We start from the raw sequence: 14,253 nt of genomic DNA on the forward strand, positions 1-14,253 counted from the left end.
CACAGAGCCCAATGACTCTATGAAACAATACCATCACCAGTAAACTGAGGCTTCAGCTGAGACGGATAAAGAAATGGAAAAACTTTTTGATTGATGGAGTTAGATATAAAAAAATCTCCACGTTTCCATGTAAATATAATCTTCATACTGTCACAATAAAAGATTGAACTGCTAAAGTGAGATCCATAAATTACCTACAATCGATGTGTTAATGGCTATGGCCCACTGCACACTCCCATTCTGTTTGTTCAGTAAATACCATCTCTACTCCTCATTGATAACGAGCTAGGATAGAATGGCATTTGTGTGAATGCATTGATGAATCCACCGAGCTACGTTAGGCTATGCTAGCCAGCCAAACTGAACTGGTATTGGAGAGAGCTAGATAAGGCTGAGAGGCTGGAGAAAGGACAACAAAAAAAACATGTTATTTAGTAAAACAGGTTCATTATAGTGGTCTGGCACCTTTTCTAAGGTCTTTACCATATTGCAATCGATGTGCATCAATCCTACTCCACAGGAAATGGCATCTGAAATCCCTACAAAGACTTTTCGTCTCTTTTGTGTAATAAAGGCTACCCGGCCACAATACAGTTTCAGATAACAATCGCATTGTTATAGATACCACCAATTTGTGAACATCCGGACCATATCTATAGGCGGAGGATTTCTACCATGTAATGGCGCTACATACTGTACAGTACTGTCGTCTACTGTTGAAATCAAATGTTGCAATGTTCTTTGTTCTTTGTTCTTTGTTAACCCTTTTCTAAATGCCTCAATGTTATCCAGATTCAAACTTGATACGAAATGTGTTTGGGCAGCCTTGAAAAAATGCCCTGGTCAATTGCACTGTTATACACCAGGGAGAAAAACACTAGTGCAGGGGCCAGCACTGCTCTGTGATACATCCTGACACAGGCACCTGGGCTCCCTCCCCCCTCTCTATCTCTCTATCTGCATCATGTCTAGTAACCGCAGCTATCCTTAGCCTAAAACACAATTTAATTTTTGGTGGTGGTGTGTTTGTGTGTGTGCGAGAGTGTGTGTGTGTGTGTGTGTGTGTGTCTGTGTCTTTGTCTGTCTGTGTCTTTGTGTGTGCGAAAGGCAGCCTCAAGTCATGGGTCTTGTCTGCTGACCAGGCTATGGAGGCCGTTTAACCTTTAGGGATAAATTAAATAGAGCCCTTAAAGGTCCCATGGCATGCTATGTTATGGATGCTTATATATAGATGTTAGTGGGCCCTTAATACAGTATTTGAAGACGTTTTGAAGCCAGTCCCACAATGAGCTTTCCACAAACTTGCCATTTTTTAGAGACAGGTCAAGGTGGAGGGTGGGGGTGTGGCCCTGAGCAGCTTGCGGCCACGGTACTATGTGCTCTGTTTACAGTGGATGTATCGCAATGGCGAGGTGCACACAGCTTTTGGCCGTGTTCTGTAAATATTCTAGAACACTCCGGGTGCTCCAGTGGGAGTCCTGGAGCTCTATATGTAAATAATATCATATTATACATAGATATCTTTATCATATGATATATATTATCACGGCCCAAAGCTGTGTGCGCCTCCAGACGATATTATGAATCTCAAACGACTGCGTTGGGTTCTCTGACGTCTCTGGTTCTTCCACTTCCACATCAATCTGAAGTAGACTGAACCACGACATGGAGGAGAAAGGGATTGTCGCCCGCGATTGTCTCCCGCCGGAGCCCTGCTGCCTACTGCCACGAGGCACCATCGCCTCCGGTGCCTCCGCAGCGGACAACGGCCAGCGGGCAGTGGGCAGTGGGGCTCCGGTGGGAAACAATCGCGGGCAACAATCCCTTTCTCCTCCATGTTGCGGTTCAAGTACTTCAGGGAGACAAAGCAAAAGTTCCATTCCCCCAATTCCTTCTCAACCATGGCTGAGATAACCCCCACTACGAGTCTCGTTGTGGAAGTACCAGAGACGTCAGAGAACCTGACATGTTATGCGCCATAACACCAACAGCAGAACGGTTATCCAAATAACAAAGAAGTATACACAGTGGTACAGTGTGTGTATTCACACACAGACACACACAGACACAGACACACACACACACACACACACACACACACACACACACACACACACACACACACACACACACACACACACACACATACACACGCACACACACCCCTTATGACGACATATGGGGCAACATTCCAAATCAGCGTGACTGAGCTTTCATTTTTCAAATGCAGAGCAGGATACCTAGTGCTCGTTTTACACCTAACATAGCTACTGAGGGACCATCGACAGGCTAGGGAACTCATATTATTGTTAGAAAACCTCATTAAGTGAATTTCTCATGCCATGGGGACCTTTAAATATAGACTAATACATTGGTGGCTTGTGAAGTGCTTTGTGACACTTGAATGACCTTGAAGAATCTGAGCCTCCACCGTCAGGACCCATGAGATAATGAGGAAGAAACACAACAGTCCTTGATGCATCGTTTCTTAATCTATTATTGTAGTAGGATAGAAAACAGATGTATTTAGGATGTAGGCTTGTGAAGCAGCAGCCAGGCTTTAGACGCCCTAGGTGTGTCGTCCGGGCTCCTCCGCCACGAGACACGGGTCCATGTGATGCGGCGCCAGCCTATTGGAGCGTTTGGCATGAAGAGCAGGTGTTACTGACTTGTCAGAGCTCCCCAGGCTCTCCTGGCGCTGCGCTCTCTATCCTTCCACTGTTGTTTAGGCAGCCAGTTTCTAAAGTCTTTCCTGGAGGCATTCTATAACTTACAAATGTTGCATGGTTGTTGTTGCTTTGTATGACAGCCTTTTCTAAATGCCATTTTATCCAGATTTAAAATAAATAAAATCAGCATGTGGGCAGCCTGGAGGATTCCCTTGCCATGCCTAACTCTGCACCTCAATGCGTTTCAGCTTCGTCAAGCCTTTCAATAATATTGACAACAAAAGACACCATGTTATGTGTTTCTCACAAACCGAGGACTTTATTGCACATCTGAAAGTGGCCACATGGTGCCACAGACAGGCGGACATGCGCTCCATCTGTCCACGTTGGAACAGAACGCAGGGATTTTACTATACAAAAATAGATTGGTCATTAACGTAAAACCTTTCAACCTATCAAGGGAATCTGACAGAGCGATAGGCCACACAGTTTAGCATGAGGACGTAGTGCTTGATTTACTCCTTGCAGGACATGTGGGCCATCAGGTCGATGACGCGGTTGCTGTAGCCGAACTCATTGTCGTACCTGGGGAGACAAAACAGGAATGTGGAGGTCAGCTATGCGCTGGGTTTATCTCTCTCTGTGTAGTGGGTTGATAGTTTTTTGCATTGAGATCCACATTCCATAACACTTAAAACTAAATGTACATCGTGTGTGTGTTTCTGTGTGTGTGTGTGTGTGTGTGTGTGTGTGTGTGTGTGTGTGTGTGTGTGTGTGTGTGTGTGTGTGTGTGTGTGTGTGTGTGTTCATGTGTGTGTGTGTGTGTGTGTGTGTGTGAATGTGCCTGTTTTGTTTACGAGGCCAGATGTGGAAGCGTACCATGTGACCAGCTTGACAAAGTGGTCATTGAGGGCAATGCCAGCACCAGCATCAAAGATAGAGGAGCGGATATCTCCGTTGAAATCTGTGGACACCACCTAAGAAAGAAGCAACAGAGTTAGTTCTGCTTAAGAGATCATTATTGTGCATTTCTGTCCGACATCTGATTTGTTCAGGCTCCTACCTGGTCCTCTGTGTATCCCAGAATTCCCTTCATGGGTCCCTCAGAGGCAGCCTTGATGACCTTCTTGATGTCATCATATTTGGCCTGACAAAAAGTACAGAATATTTACATGAACCTATTGGTATGTAAATATCACATATAATATATGTAAGTGTGTGAGATGTTATAAATGACAATCATGTTGAAGTGTGTGAGATGTTATAACTGACGATCATGTTAAAGTGTGTGAGATGTTATAACTGAGGATCATTGTGAGATGTTATAACTGAGGATCATTGTGTGAGATTTTATAACTGACGATCATGTTAAAGTGTGTGAGATGTTATAACTGAGGATCATTGTTTAAGATGTTATAACTGAGGATCATTGTATGAGATGTTATAACTGAGGATCATTGTGTGAGATGTTATAACTGAGGATCATTGTGTGAGATTTTATAACTGAAGATCATGATAAAGTGTGTGAGATGTTATAACTGAGGAACATTGTGTAAGATGTTAGAACTGTGAGGATCATTGTGTGAGATGTTATGCATGATGGGCCATGGTGCGGTCACTCACAGGCTTCTCCAGGCGGACGGTCAGGTCGACCACGGACACATTGGGGGTGGGGACGCGGAAGGCCATGCCAGTGATCTTACTGGAGCACAGACATCAGACAGGATCACACACCTAACCCAGATACTGTGCTTCTGTATGTTGTACCAACCTCCTAATATAGTTCATGAATGGGTTGCTCGGGCTAGCTTGGTACTGACCCGTTGAGCTCGGGGATGACCTTGCCCACAGCCTTGGCGGCTCCAGTGGAGGCGGGGATGATGTTCTGGCTGGCGCCGCGGCCGTCCCTCCACAGCTTTCCGGAGGGTCCGTCCACTGTCTTCTGGGTGGCGGTGATGGCGTGGACTGTGCTCTGATGGGCAAGGGAGAGAGAGAGAGAGAGAGGGAGAGGGAGAGAGAGAGAGAGAGAGAGAGAGAGAGAGAGAGAGAGAGAGAGAGAGAGAGAGAGAGAGAGAGAGATGAGGACGATAGCGGGCCAGAAGGCGACGGCTGAGCACACACGATGGAAGATAAGCCGTAGCTTTAGCATTCCGTCAACGTGACGATAGCTCCCCTCAGTTAATCCTCACCATCAGTCCCTCAACGATGCCAAAGTTGTCGTGGATGACCTTGGCCAGGGGGGCCAGGCAGTTGGTGGTGCAGGAAGCATTGCTGTGTGGGGGAAGGATGGGACGTTTAAGAACTGGTGTGTCGAACAGGATTGTTAATAATACAAAAAGGAGATGCTCAGATCTCTTAAGGAATGAGCTCTCCGTTGCTCACACATTTTTATCACACATAAAGCATGATATCATGTAACATGGGTTACTTGTGTCAGTGCATCCCGTATAGAGACTCAAGATGTGTGTGTGTGTGTGTGTGTGTGTGCGTGCGCGTGTGCGTGTGTGTGTGTGTGTGTGTGTGTGTGTGTGTGTGTGTGTGTGTGCGCGTGCGCGCGTGTGTGTGTGTGTGTGTGTGTGTGTGCGTGCGTGCGTAGCTGCACCCTCACCTGACAACCTGCAGGGAGTTCTCGTACTTCTCGTGGTTCACTCCCATGACGAACATGGGTGCGTCGGCACTAGGGGCGGAGATGATGACTCTCTTGGCGCCTCCCTTCAAGTGAGCCTGAAGAAGCACGCACAGAACAATCAGTTTGGTGCTCTCCTGCTCAGCTACTGATCACATTAGCAGGAGGAGAACACTGAGCTGTGTCAAGGGGCGGGAGGGGGACGTACGGACGCCTTCTCGATGGTGGTGAACACGCCGGTGGACTCCACCACGTACTGGGCTCCAGCATCGCCCCACTTGATGTTGGCGGGGTCCCTCCTGGAAGCACACAGGAAGAAGGAGACGCAGGAGACAGTGTTAGCGTGGGGAACACCTCGCTGTGGTCCTTGAAGGCATTGGGGAGGCTATTGTTGATAGGGTTCACCAGGCCTGGTGGACAGGGAGGCAGAGGGGGGGGGACTCACTCGTGGAACACGCTGATCTTGTGTCCGTCGATGACCAGCTTGTCACCCTCGATCTTGACCTCACCGTGGAAACGTCCGTGGGTGGAGTCGTACTTGAACATGTAGACCTACGGGAGAATGAAGAGGGGAAAGATAATTAATTAAAATGACACATATTTTTGTGGATTCTGTTTTGGTGGCATGGCAACAGTAAAGACAACATTAGTTTGTCATCAAAACAACACTCCTCATTTAGTGAGTGAAGATAATCGTTAACGGTTGCAGACCTACCATGTACTCCAGGTCAATGAAGGGGTCATTGATGGCTACGATCTCCACCTTCTTGGACTGGAAACCAGCGCGGGTCACCAGACGACCGATGCGGCCAAATCTGGGAGGACATAAAGGATTCAAATATTAGTCCCACCACTAGGTGGTAGTATAACATCGTGTTGCTGTAGTTTCTACAGTTTGTAGATATAGGTCACACTTATTGTAGAATTTGAAGTATTTAAAATGCAATCACAGTTGCATAGATTGTTGTACAAATTTTGCTGACGTTATCTGATACCAAGGCAACGTAAAGGGCAGAGTTCAGGAGGCAGGACAGGGGGTGTGTATGCATGCATGTGTGTGTGTGTGTGTGTGAGTGTTTATGTGTGTTCAAGAACAAGCATACAGCTGTTATGTTTGCCCTCTTGTCTAGCGGACTAAAGTCTAAGCTAACACCCTGATGAGGCAATCCTCTGCTGAGGACAGTTCCCTGTTAGATAAGCGACAGGGTTACTGTTTAACATTTGTCCCCAGAGGCCTCAGCACCCTGCCTGGACGTCAGAGGATCCACAGCTAGTTTACTACATCATCTCACAAATGTGGCCTTGCTGTGGTAATGTTAGCCTAGACTAGTAATCTGATGTACTGAGATATACAAACCTATATATGTCAATATTTATGAGCCTAACATGACATACAGCGATCCTGCACTCATTGAAACTTGCTCCTAGCTTAATGTTGCAGTTGCTCCACTATATATTGTAAGATTGGGTTAGTGTTCCCCATCTCACTAAGCCTACCTAGATACCAGATAGTTATGTAACATTTAATTTGTACAGCTATCTGTTTAGCACAACGAAACAGGTTATATTTAATACACACAGGCCCTCTTCCACTTGTTGGAGATAACAGCTGAATAACAATTCCTTATTAAGCCAACTTCGTGTCAGAGGCATGCCCACATTGCTATCTGCTCAAAGTTCAAAGTGCGGCTGTGTGTATGTGTGAATGTTTGTATACTGTACACACATTGTCTCTGTGCAAAACTAGCTTCGGTATTGCATCACTGTGTGTATGTGTGTGTATTTGTGTGTGTGTGTGTGTGTGTGTGTGTGTGTGTGTGTGTGTGTGTGTGTGTGTGTGTGTGTGTGTGTGTGTGTGTGTGTGTGTGCGTGCGTGAGTTGTGTGATATTTTAAAGATTTTTCAGAGCAGATGCCCATGCAAGACAGAATCTTCGAGACACTTGAACCTTAATCCTTCATTAAAAGGTTGCGTTGCTAAATATAGGTATTCCGTCCAGTGAGGAGAGTCAGAAGGGTCAGACATGCATAGTTTCTACCTCTGTAACAGATTCCTCTCAGTGGCCAACAGGCTTTTTTATTGGACGATGTCATGATTTTAATGAGACCCCAATAGTGTCCTCTAAAGGTCTGTAAGACACAGTAGAATAGTAGCATTTTGTGGCAACACAGCACCAAACTGTTGCAAAATGTATATAATGATTGAGAGAAAGTGAACAATGTGTTGTTATGTTGGGTTATCAGAGCACAACAATACGATAGCAACAGTCTATTTTTAAAGTGCATAAAAGTCACACAGCTAAAAATACCTTAGAGGCAATATGTTAAGCTTTCCAAGCTGAACACAGATAGTGTTACACTTCAACAGACAAAAGACCAACGGGTCACAATACTATCCTCCACAGCGTATAGGAAGGCACACAGGTGTTTCGGCTGGTCATTTCAGCCAGTTATTAAAGTGTTTGGATCTGTTGTGGTGCTCTCTAGTTGTTGAATATAGAAACACTCACCCATTGATTCCTACTTTCACCATTTTTTCTGGGTTGGATAGTCCTCTGGCAGCAGAAAGGTCACCGATAGCAAGAGATGAGAGTGGAAAGAGAGGGCGTAACTATTAGTTTATAACATGATAAAGTGTCGTTTATGAGTGCCATATTTATAAATTGCCTCTTATAGTTAATTCCTTACAGCATTTCCTGAGAAGATAACATAGATCCTGCTGAAATACAGAGATCAGTGCAACCGTGTTTTGCACTGCATTGCACAATCGCAAAGCCCTCTTGGACTCAAAGGGGCACCCTACATAAATGTCCCATATTTAAAGGAAGAATTTAATATGATTTAAAGTTTACATTTAGTTGATAAATACAATTAGACTGAACAAAGATATTTCTGAACAATGGCAAAGTACTACTATCAGAGGTTTGTATTGGCATTTAAATATAAAGCCTAAGATAGTTCACAGACAATTAGGCCTACCGTTTGTGAGAAGCGTCAAACTATCTTGCGACTCCGGGTTGTGAGTGGGGACGATCAGCGAAACTTGGAATCTATTTATGATTGACCGGCTGCTGGCCACTCCCATCCCCGTGATGACGGTGTTCGGCCCACCCCCTCTAAATGTCAAGGTCGTTTGCCAACAATAAGAGCTAGCATGTCACTTTGTTTAGGTCCTAGGACATTAGGAAAACTCCTCTCTGCCTTCAAATTAAGTTTTTATATGTTGTTGTTGTTATTATATTATTATAGTACTTTTTTAATGTGTTAGCTGAGTGTTATACGAGTTCACAATTCCCTATTGCGTGTGTAAACCTATGATGTAAACTGTAGACCATTGCCAAACAAAGGTTTATATATGCACGGACCGGTCATTGACGTGCTATCTTGCATTGGCTTTGCACTTTCGAAATCTTTAGGTCTATAGGGCTATGGATTTAGGGTCATATACAAATACCAAAGTCCTAAAACTAAAAGAGTAGAGGGTAGCTCATGACCTTCTCAGTGTAGAAAAAGACCAGAGTGAGAGGGCCAGCCACGGATCATATCTCGGTCTACCTAACTCTGACATTTCACGTCTAAAGACCACGACCCTTCACTTTCAAACTCCCTCTTCGCCCTGTGACTGGACTGGGTTCATCATGGTACCATTCGATTTCTCAAACTGGTGGACAAATGATTGCATCACCTAGAAGAGATTTAGATCAGCTACACATATTGATTTAGCTGTCGATCAAAAGAAAAGTTTGAAAGCTAGACATGTACTTTAGAAAATAACCGTGGCCTTTCGGAATTAAAAGTGTCTTACAGAAAAGGCAAAAATCTTTCTTTGAATAGCTCTATTTATTGCCTTAAAGGGACTACTATTCACACTGATGCCCAGCCATCCTACTCTATGCCAAAAGGCCTCTCGCTTGTGCATGCTGGTGAGTCAATCGAAAGCTAACACACACAGGCATCTTGTTACCACATAGAACACCACAGATGTGTAACATGTACACTGCCCATTAATCCACATAGCAGCAGATGTGGAGGAGTGGCCCATACCTCGCCTTGTACCACTGCCAGCAGCACAATGTGCAGTAAAAAGCTCTCTGCACAGTCTAGTCAGGCAGTGCACCGATGACTGTTGGGGTGAGGGTCTGCGTTTGGCCGCCCGCCCACTCAGCATACCTGAACTATCAACAGGCGGCAGGGAGCGGAACACACTCTGGGGCCTTGGTTCGCAGCTTAAGGTCAAAGGGTGTAAGTAAAGGTCAGTCTATGATTAGCTGCAGGGTCATCACCATGGTCTCTGTGCTGTGCATGACCTGTCTGTACTGCTACATATGATCCACAGGGAATCACATAGCATGTGACTCCCCCCCCCCCCTCAATATAAATACATATAATATATATACTAGTATAGTGCAATTTGTTTATTGTGTGATGTTGGATTGTTATTACTGCTCTACGCGACACTGCACTATTTATATAAACCGCAATGCACAAGTCCGATGTGAGACAAATCAAGAACAAGATGCTGACCCGTTCAAAGTTTCAAAGTTAAGGGGCAACTAATTCAATAGAATGTAATAACGGAACAATACTGAGCTCTAGCGGCTTGACGGAGGATCACACCTTGTTTTTGGAAATGCGCGATCATTAATATTATGTAGGCCTTTGACATTATGCAAGATTATGTTTTGACACATATTTTGTGATACACTCATATGAGCCACTGCACACTGCTCAATTAATCAGCGGGAATAGGGACAGGGATCTCATTACACAATTCTAGATAATATCCCTTCATCATTTAATTGTGCAGGGATTATTAGGCTACTTCATCGACTACAAACACGGATTAAGATGAACAAACCGTAAATGCAGGGACACTGTATGTGTCTCCTTCGTTATTTCATTTGTATTTAAAAGTTAATTGACACAAATGAATGAACTTTTTTTTTTTTGTCAGTTATAATTCTACAAGACTATAAAGGGGCGGTGAGTAGTACCAACGCCTGCACCGGCCGGGCGTTTTTACTCTCGTTAGTCGTAAATATAAAATAGCCGCTGCACGATGTGAAAGCGGGAGAAGTAGATCCGATAGGGCTCAGGGGCGGCTGGGGCCCGGCCGGAACCCCAAAGAATAACTAAATTTCAGCCCTCATCAGGACTGTCTGGCGGGTATTCCGTCGTCCCACAATAGGAGTTCACAGTTTACTCCCTTCTGGTAAATGTAGTTATTTTGACCATTTCGGTTTTCTAGATTAACTGAATTCACACGATGTCATGATGTTCCGTCATACAGCAGACTTTGCGGCGTGCATGAACCGTGATCTGAAACTTTGGGTTTCTATTCCAAGAAGGCTGGTAGTCATATTTCAGCATATGGCTGGACCAACATTGATTTATAATGGTTATCTATGGATTGATAAAACCCCTATTAAGTTATGTATCACAAGTCAACAAAGTGCATTTCCACTGTGTGTGCGATGTGTGGAAAAATAAACGGAACGGCAGCAGTTGCCGTGCGGTGCGGGTTCGGGAGGGCTCCCCCCGGACGCAGCGCTGCATCCGCCCCGGGGGACGATGGACCACTGAGTGATCGGTTCGGGCAAGTCTGCTCCGGCACACTCACGTCTTTCTTCCGGTATCTGGTGTACCTTAAGCTTTCTTTTTCAAGCTTATCTTTCCTTCAGAAACGCAGCACTGACAGGTAATGAGTTTACACAGAGGTGGAAACGGGTTTTGAAGGTACTTTTGCACACTCTGTGACAAGCAGATAAGCTATTGTGCAGCAGGTTAGAGCGCTTCTTTCAGCTGTGAGGAGCCGCAGCCACAGATACATTAATGACGAAAGGCGGGTAAGCATTTTCTTGTTGTGAGAGGGGAAGCAACGATGGAGAGGAAGGGAAGGAAAGGGAATTAAAGAAAGCTTCAAGAGGAAAGGAAGGGGAATTAATGAAAGATCGAAGAGGAAATGTTCGAGGAATCGTAAAGCTATATTGGATGCAATCTGTGTGATGTTTAATACATTCAATATATTTGTATGACCATTTGTAAATGTCAAATATGTTTAATCATGCAAATAAAAATTGCAAATAAAAATTGCAAAAAAATACAGATCAACTCTGGAGAACATGAAATAAATGCAGTACAGAAGTCATAATACGATCAAATACCAGATTCAGATACAAATATTTGAATTACAAACTATTCTTGGCCTATTTACTTAACACTTGCAGACAGTCACACACAGTTCTTGGTTTGAAAATACAGATGGTAGGCTAAAGATGAAACATGATCAAATATCAAAGTAATAGTTTGATGTAAACGTAGCATGACTTATGATTTAGTTGTATACATTTTACACAGACAAAGTAGGAATTACAGCAGCCTCTTTAAGTCAGCAGCGTATGTGTAAAGCACTGGCTCTATGCTAAATGAATTCACATTAGCAATACTATGTGCTTAGCACTCACATAAATACCATTTAATGCAATGCCTATTTCAATGCTTTTTTTTTATTTTAGTGGTCATAAATCACGTGGCGGCTCCATCAGTCTCTTCCCTCGGCGGACCTCCACTAACAGCCCAGTCCGCTCAGCGACCCGATCCGGTCCAGCTTCAGACCGAAGCACCCCCGGTTCCATCCCCTCCGTGACCTGTCCGGTTCTGCCCGCTTCTGATTGGCCAGGGAACCCTTTAAGAGGCGGAGCCAGGGAGTCTCACTCTGGGCGGCCGGTGGGTCGGCCCATTTGGGGTTCCCCGCGGCTTGGACCCCAGCAGCAGCGGCGGCAGCAGCGGTCTCTCCAGCCCGGCTGCTCAGCAGGTTCTCCAGATCGTCCAAGGTCAAAAGGTCGTTGTAGCGGTCGAGAAACTGCTCCATGAACTACAAGTGCAGAAGAAGAAAGCTAAGTGGAAATGTAATTGAAAGGCACGACGAGTCATTTAACAGGTAATTCAATCAGGGATAGTTCCATTATTCCATCCTTTCCTGCTTCTACCTGACCCCTCATCTCTAGTCTCTGCCACTTGCTTCAATCCCTCCATCGACCCCCCCTCTCCCTCCGTACCTGCACGGCGTCGGCGGGTGGCTGCAGAGCGCGTGCCTCTGCGCTCCCCAGCGGGGCCAGTAACAGCAGAGCAGTGTAGAGCAGTGCAGGGTACAGCATGGCGGCAGCGGGAGAAGCGCGAGCGAGTGACTAGTGGCGAGAGAGGGGACAAGTGCCGTAACACGACCTCACTCACACTGGCTGCACTCATACCCATGGTGGTGGTGGGGTTGGAAGGGAATGAATACAAATGGATGTTATGAGGAACAGCTCGACAAACATGCGGTGTGATGTGATTTTGTTTAAGGATGAGGAAGTATAAAATATAAAAAATTAAAAAGAATATTGATTTAAAATTACAAATGCACATTAATGTACAATTTGTTTAAACAAAATTAAGGCTAAATACATTCTTTAACCTATCTATTCAAAGGCATGTTAACTTTAGAATTTATACTTTACTAACACAAAGGCAAAATGGAGTTTTGGTGATTAACTCTGACGTGTTACAATTTAGTTTTAGTTCATTAATTGACACTACTTAATGTACACACCTACATCATGGACATGCATGCTCATTGAAAAGACACGGTAAAACAAAGTCCCCTCACCTCAGTTCCGTTCCTGTTAACTTGTGTCTTGTTGCGGTCATAAGCTCCTCTCCATCTCCGTTCCCTCTGCGTCTCTTCCTCCCCTCACTTGTTGGCACCTGTTTAAGGCTTCAAGCATCACTATCTAGCCCGCCTGGCCCCGCCTCCCACCCCCGCCCATCACACCCCCTCCCTCCCAACCCTCTAGGGAATTGAAAGGATGGATTTGCGTCTTGCATCTTTGTTCCCTTGGCAGAGATTGGCTGTTCGGTTCTCGTTTAGGATTCTGCAGAGGTAGAGTTGCCAGTCGCCCAACCCCCCCCCCGCCTCCATCCCAGATATTTTTTTACTGGAATGATGTCATAGCCGTGAAGAAAGCCACCGCTGTTATCAAGGTGACCAGAGCAACGTGGATCCTAAACATCTTAAGATGGATGCCAATCCCGTTCCGTTCCAGTCGTCCCAAAGTGGCCACTCGCAATACATTGTCCGCAAGAGACAATATCTTCCGCCCACCTTGAAATGTAGATTGTAAACTCAAGCTGTGACATGTGGAGGCCACAAGACGGACTGAAATCTGTTCATACCCTTCAACAATGAATTCATGTAAACTTCAACATTGCAGCCCTAGCCTGCTTTTTCATTCCCCGGAACACTTTTTCCCTGTGTCGTTGTCCCTCTTTTGTCTATAGGGTCTTTCATTGTGGGTTGACCTCTCCTCCGCTGGGTAAGTTACAGTCCGTCTGTGCCATCTGTTCCCCATACCCCCTGCAGTCTCACTGCCAAGGCACTGGTGGGTAACCCACAATACACACAACGGCTCCAAGTACAGCACGCACACTTCGCAAATTTTGCTTGATTTACCACTGTCAAATAATAACAATGGCATTCAGGCCTGACCTTTTCTCATGTCAGGCAAAAGATGTATAAACAATATAGGTTTAATACGGGCTCATGGATTAAGTAAATACCCTCCTTAAGAACTGAACTGAATGTGTGAAGGAAAAGCACCATCCCAAGTAAAGACCAGGTATTCCCAAAGGTATTCACTTGTTCCAACACAAATAGAAAATGGATTTATAATTTGTAAGTCCAACAAGTTGCCGTGGGGTTCTCATAAAAAACAAGGCAAAACTACACCATTGTGCTCACCCCTCATCTTTCAGGGGAGGCGAATGTGTGGGAGAGTGGGCGAGAGATTAGTAAGAGGGGGGAGGGAGGAGGGGGAGGTGGGCTGCTACACATGTGATGTCATCACAGCGAGCGGAGAGCTGTAGGAGGAGAGTAGGCAGCGGAGAACAGAATAGGGAGGGAGGTGGTGTGCTCAAGGCAA

At 45.2% G+C, this 14,253-nt stretch overlaps 2 protein-coding genes across 3 annotated transcripts; both read right to left on the minus strand.

The window, feature by feature from the left end:
* Positions 1-2,961: 2,961 nt before the first annotated feature.
* Positions 2,962-8,381, minus strand: gapdh (glyceraldehyde-3-phosphate dehydrogenase). The gene is made up of 12 exons (XM_030371542.1): positions 8,273-8,381; positions 7,804-7,848; positions 6,011-6,110; positions 5,741-5,847; positions 5,504-5,594; positions 5,278-5,393; positions 4,859-4,940; positions 4,490-4,641; positions 4,293-4,371; positions 3,733-3,816; positions 3,549-3,646; positions 2,962-3,254 (listed from the first exon to the last, which is right to left on the minus strand). Exons 2-12 carry the CDS (start codon positions 7,824-7,826, stop codon positions 3,185-3,187), a joined length of 1,002 nt encoding a protein of 333 aa, XP_030227402.1. The 5' UTR covers positions 7,827-7,848; positions 8,273-8,381; the 3' UTR covers positions 2,962-3,184.
* Positions 8,382-11,285: 2,904 nt separating this feature from the next.
* Positions 11,286-13,079, minus strand: nppcl (natriuretic peptide C-like). 2 transcript variants are annotated; one of them, XM_030371170.1, is made up of 3 exons: positions 12,942-13,079; positions 12,352-12,531; positions 11,286-12,167 (listed from the first exon to the last, which is right to left on the minus strand). In XM_030371170.1, the coding sequence occupies exons 2-3, from the start codon at positions 12,448-12,450 to the stop codon at positions 11,862-11,864; spliced, it is 405 nt and encodes a 134-aa protein (XP_030227030.1). In that variant the 5' UTR covers positions 12,451-12,531; positions 12,942-13,079; the 3' UTR covers positions 11,286-11,861. The 2 variants fall into 2 exon arrangements, with proteins under 2 accessions (XP_030227030.1, XP_030227031.1); XM_030371171.1 differs by having other exon boundaries at positions 12,352-12,480; positions 12,942-13,058.
* Positions 13,080-14,253: the final 1,174 nt, after the last annotated feature.

The sequence above is a fragment of the Gadus morhua genome, chromosome 11, assembly GCF_902167405.1.
Source record: "Gadus morhua chromosome 11, gadMor3.0, whole genome shotgun sequence".
NCBI classification, from domain to species: domain Eukaryota; kingdom Metazoa; phylum Chordata; class Actinopteri; order Gadiformes; family Gadidae; genus Gadus; species Gadus morhua.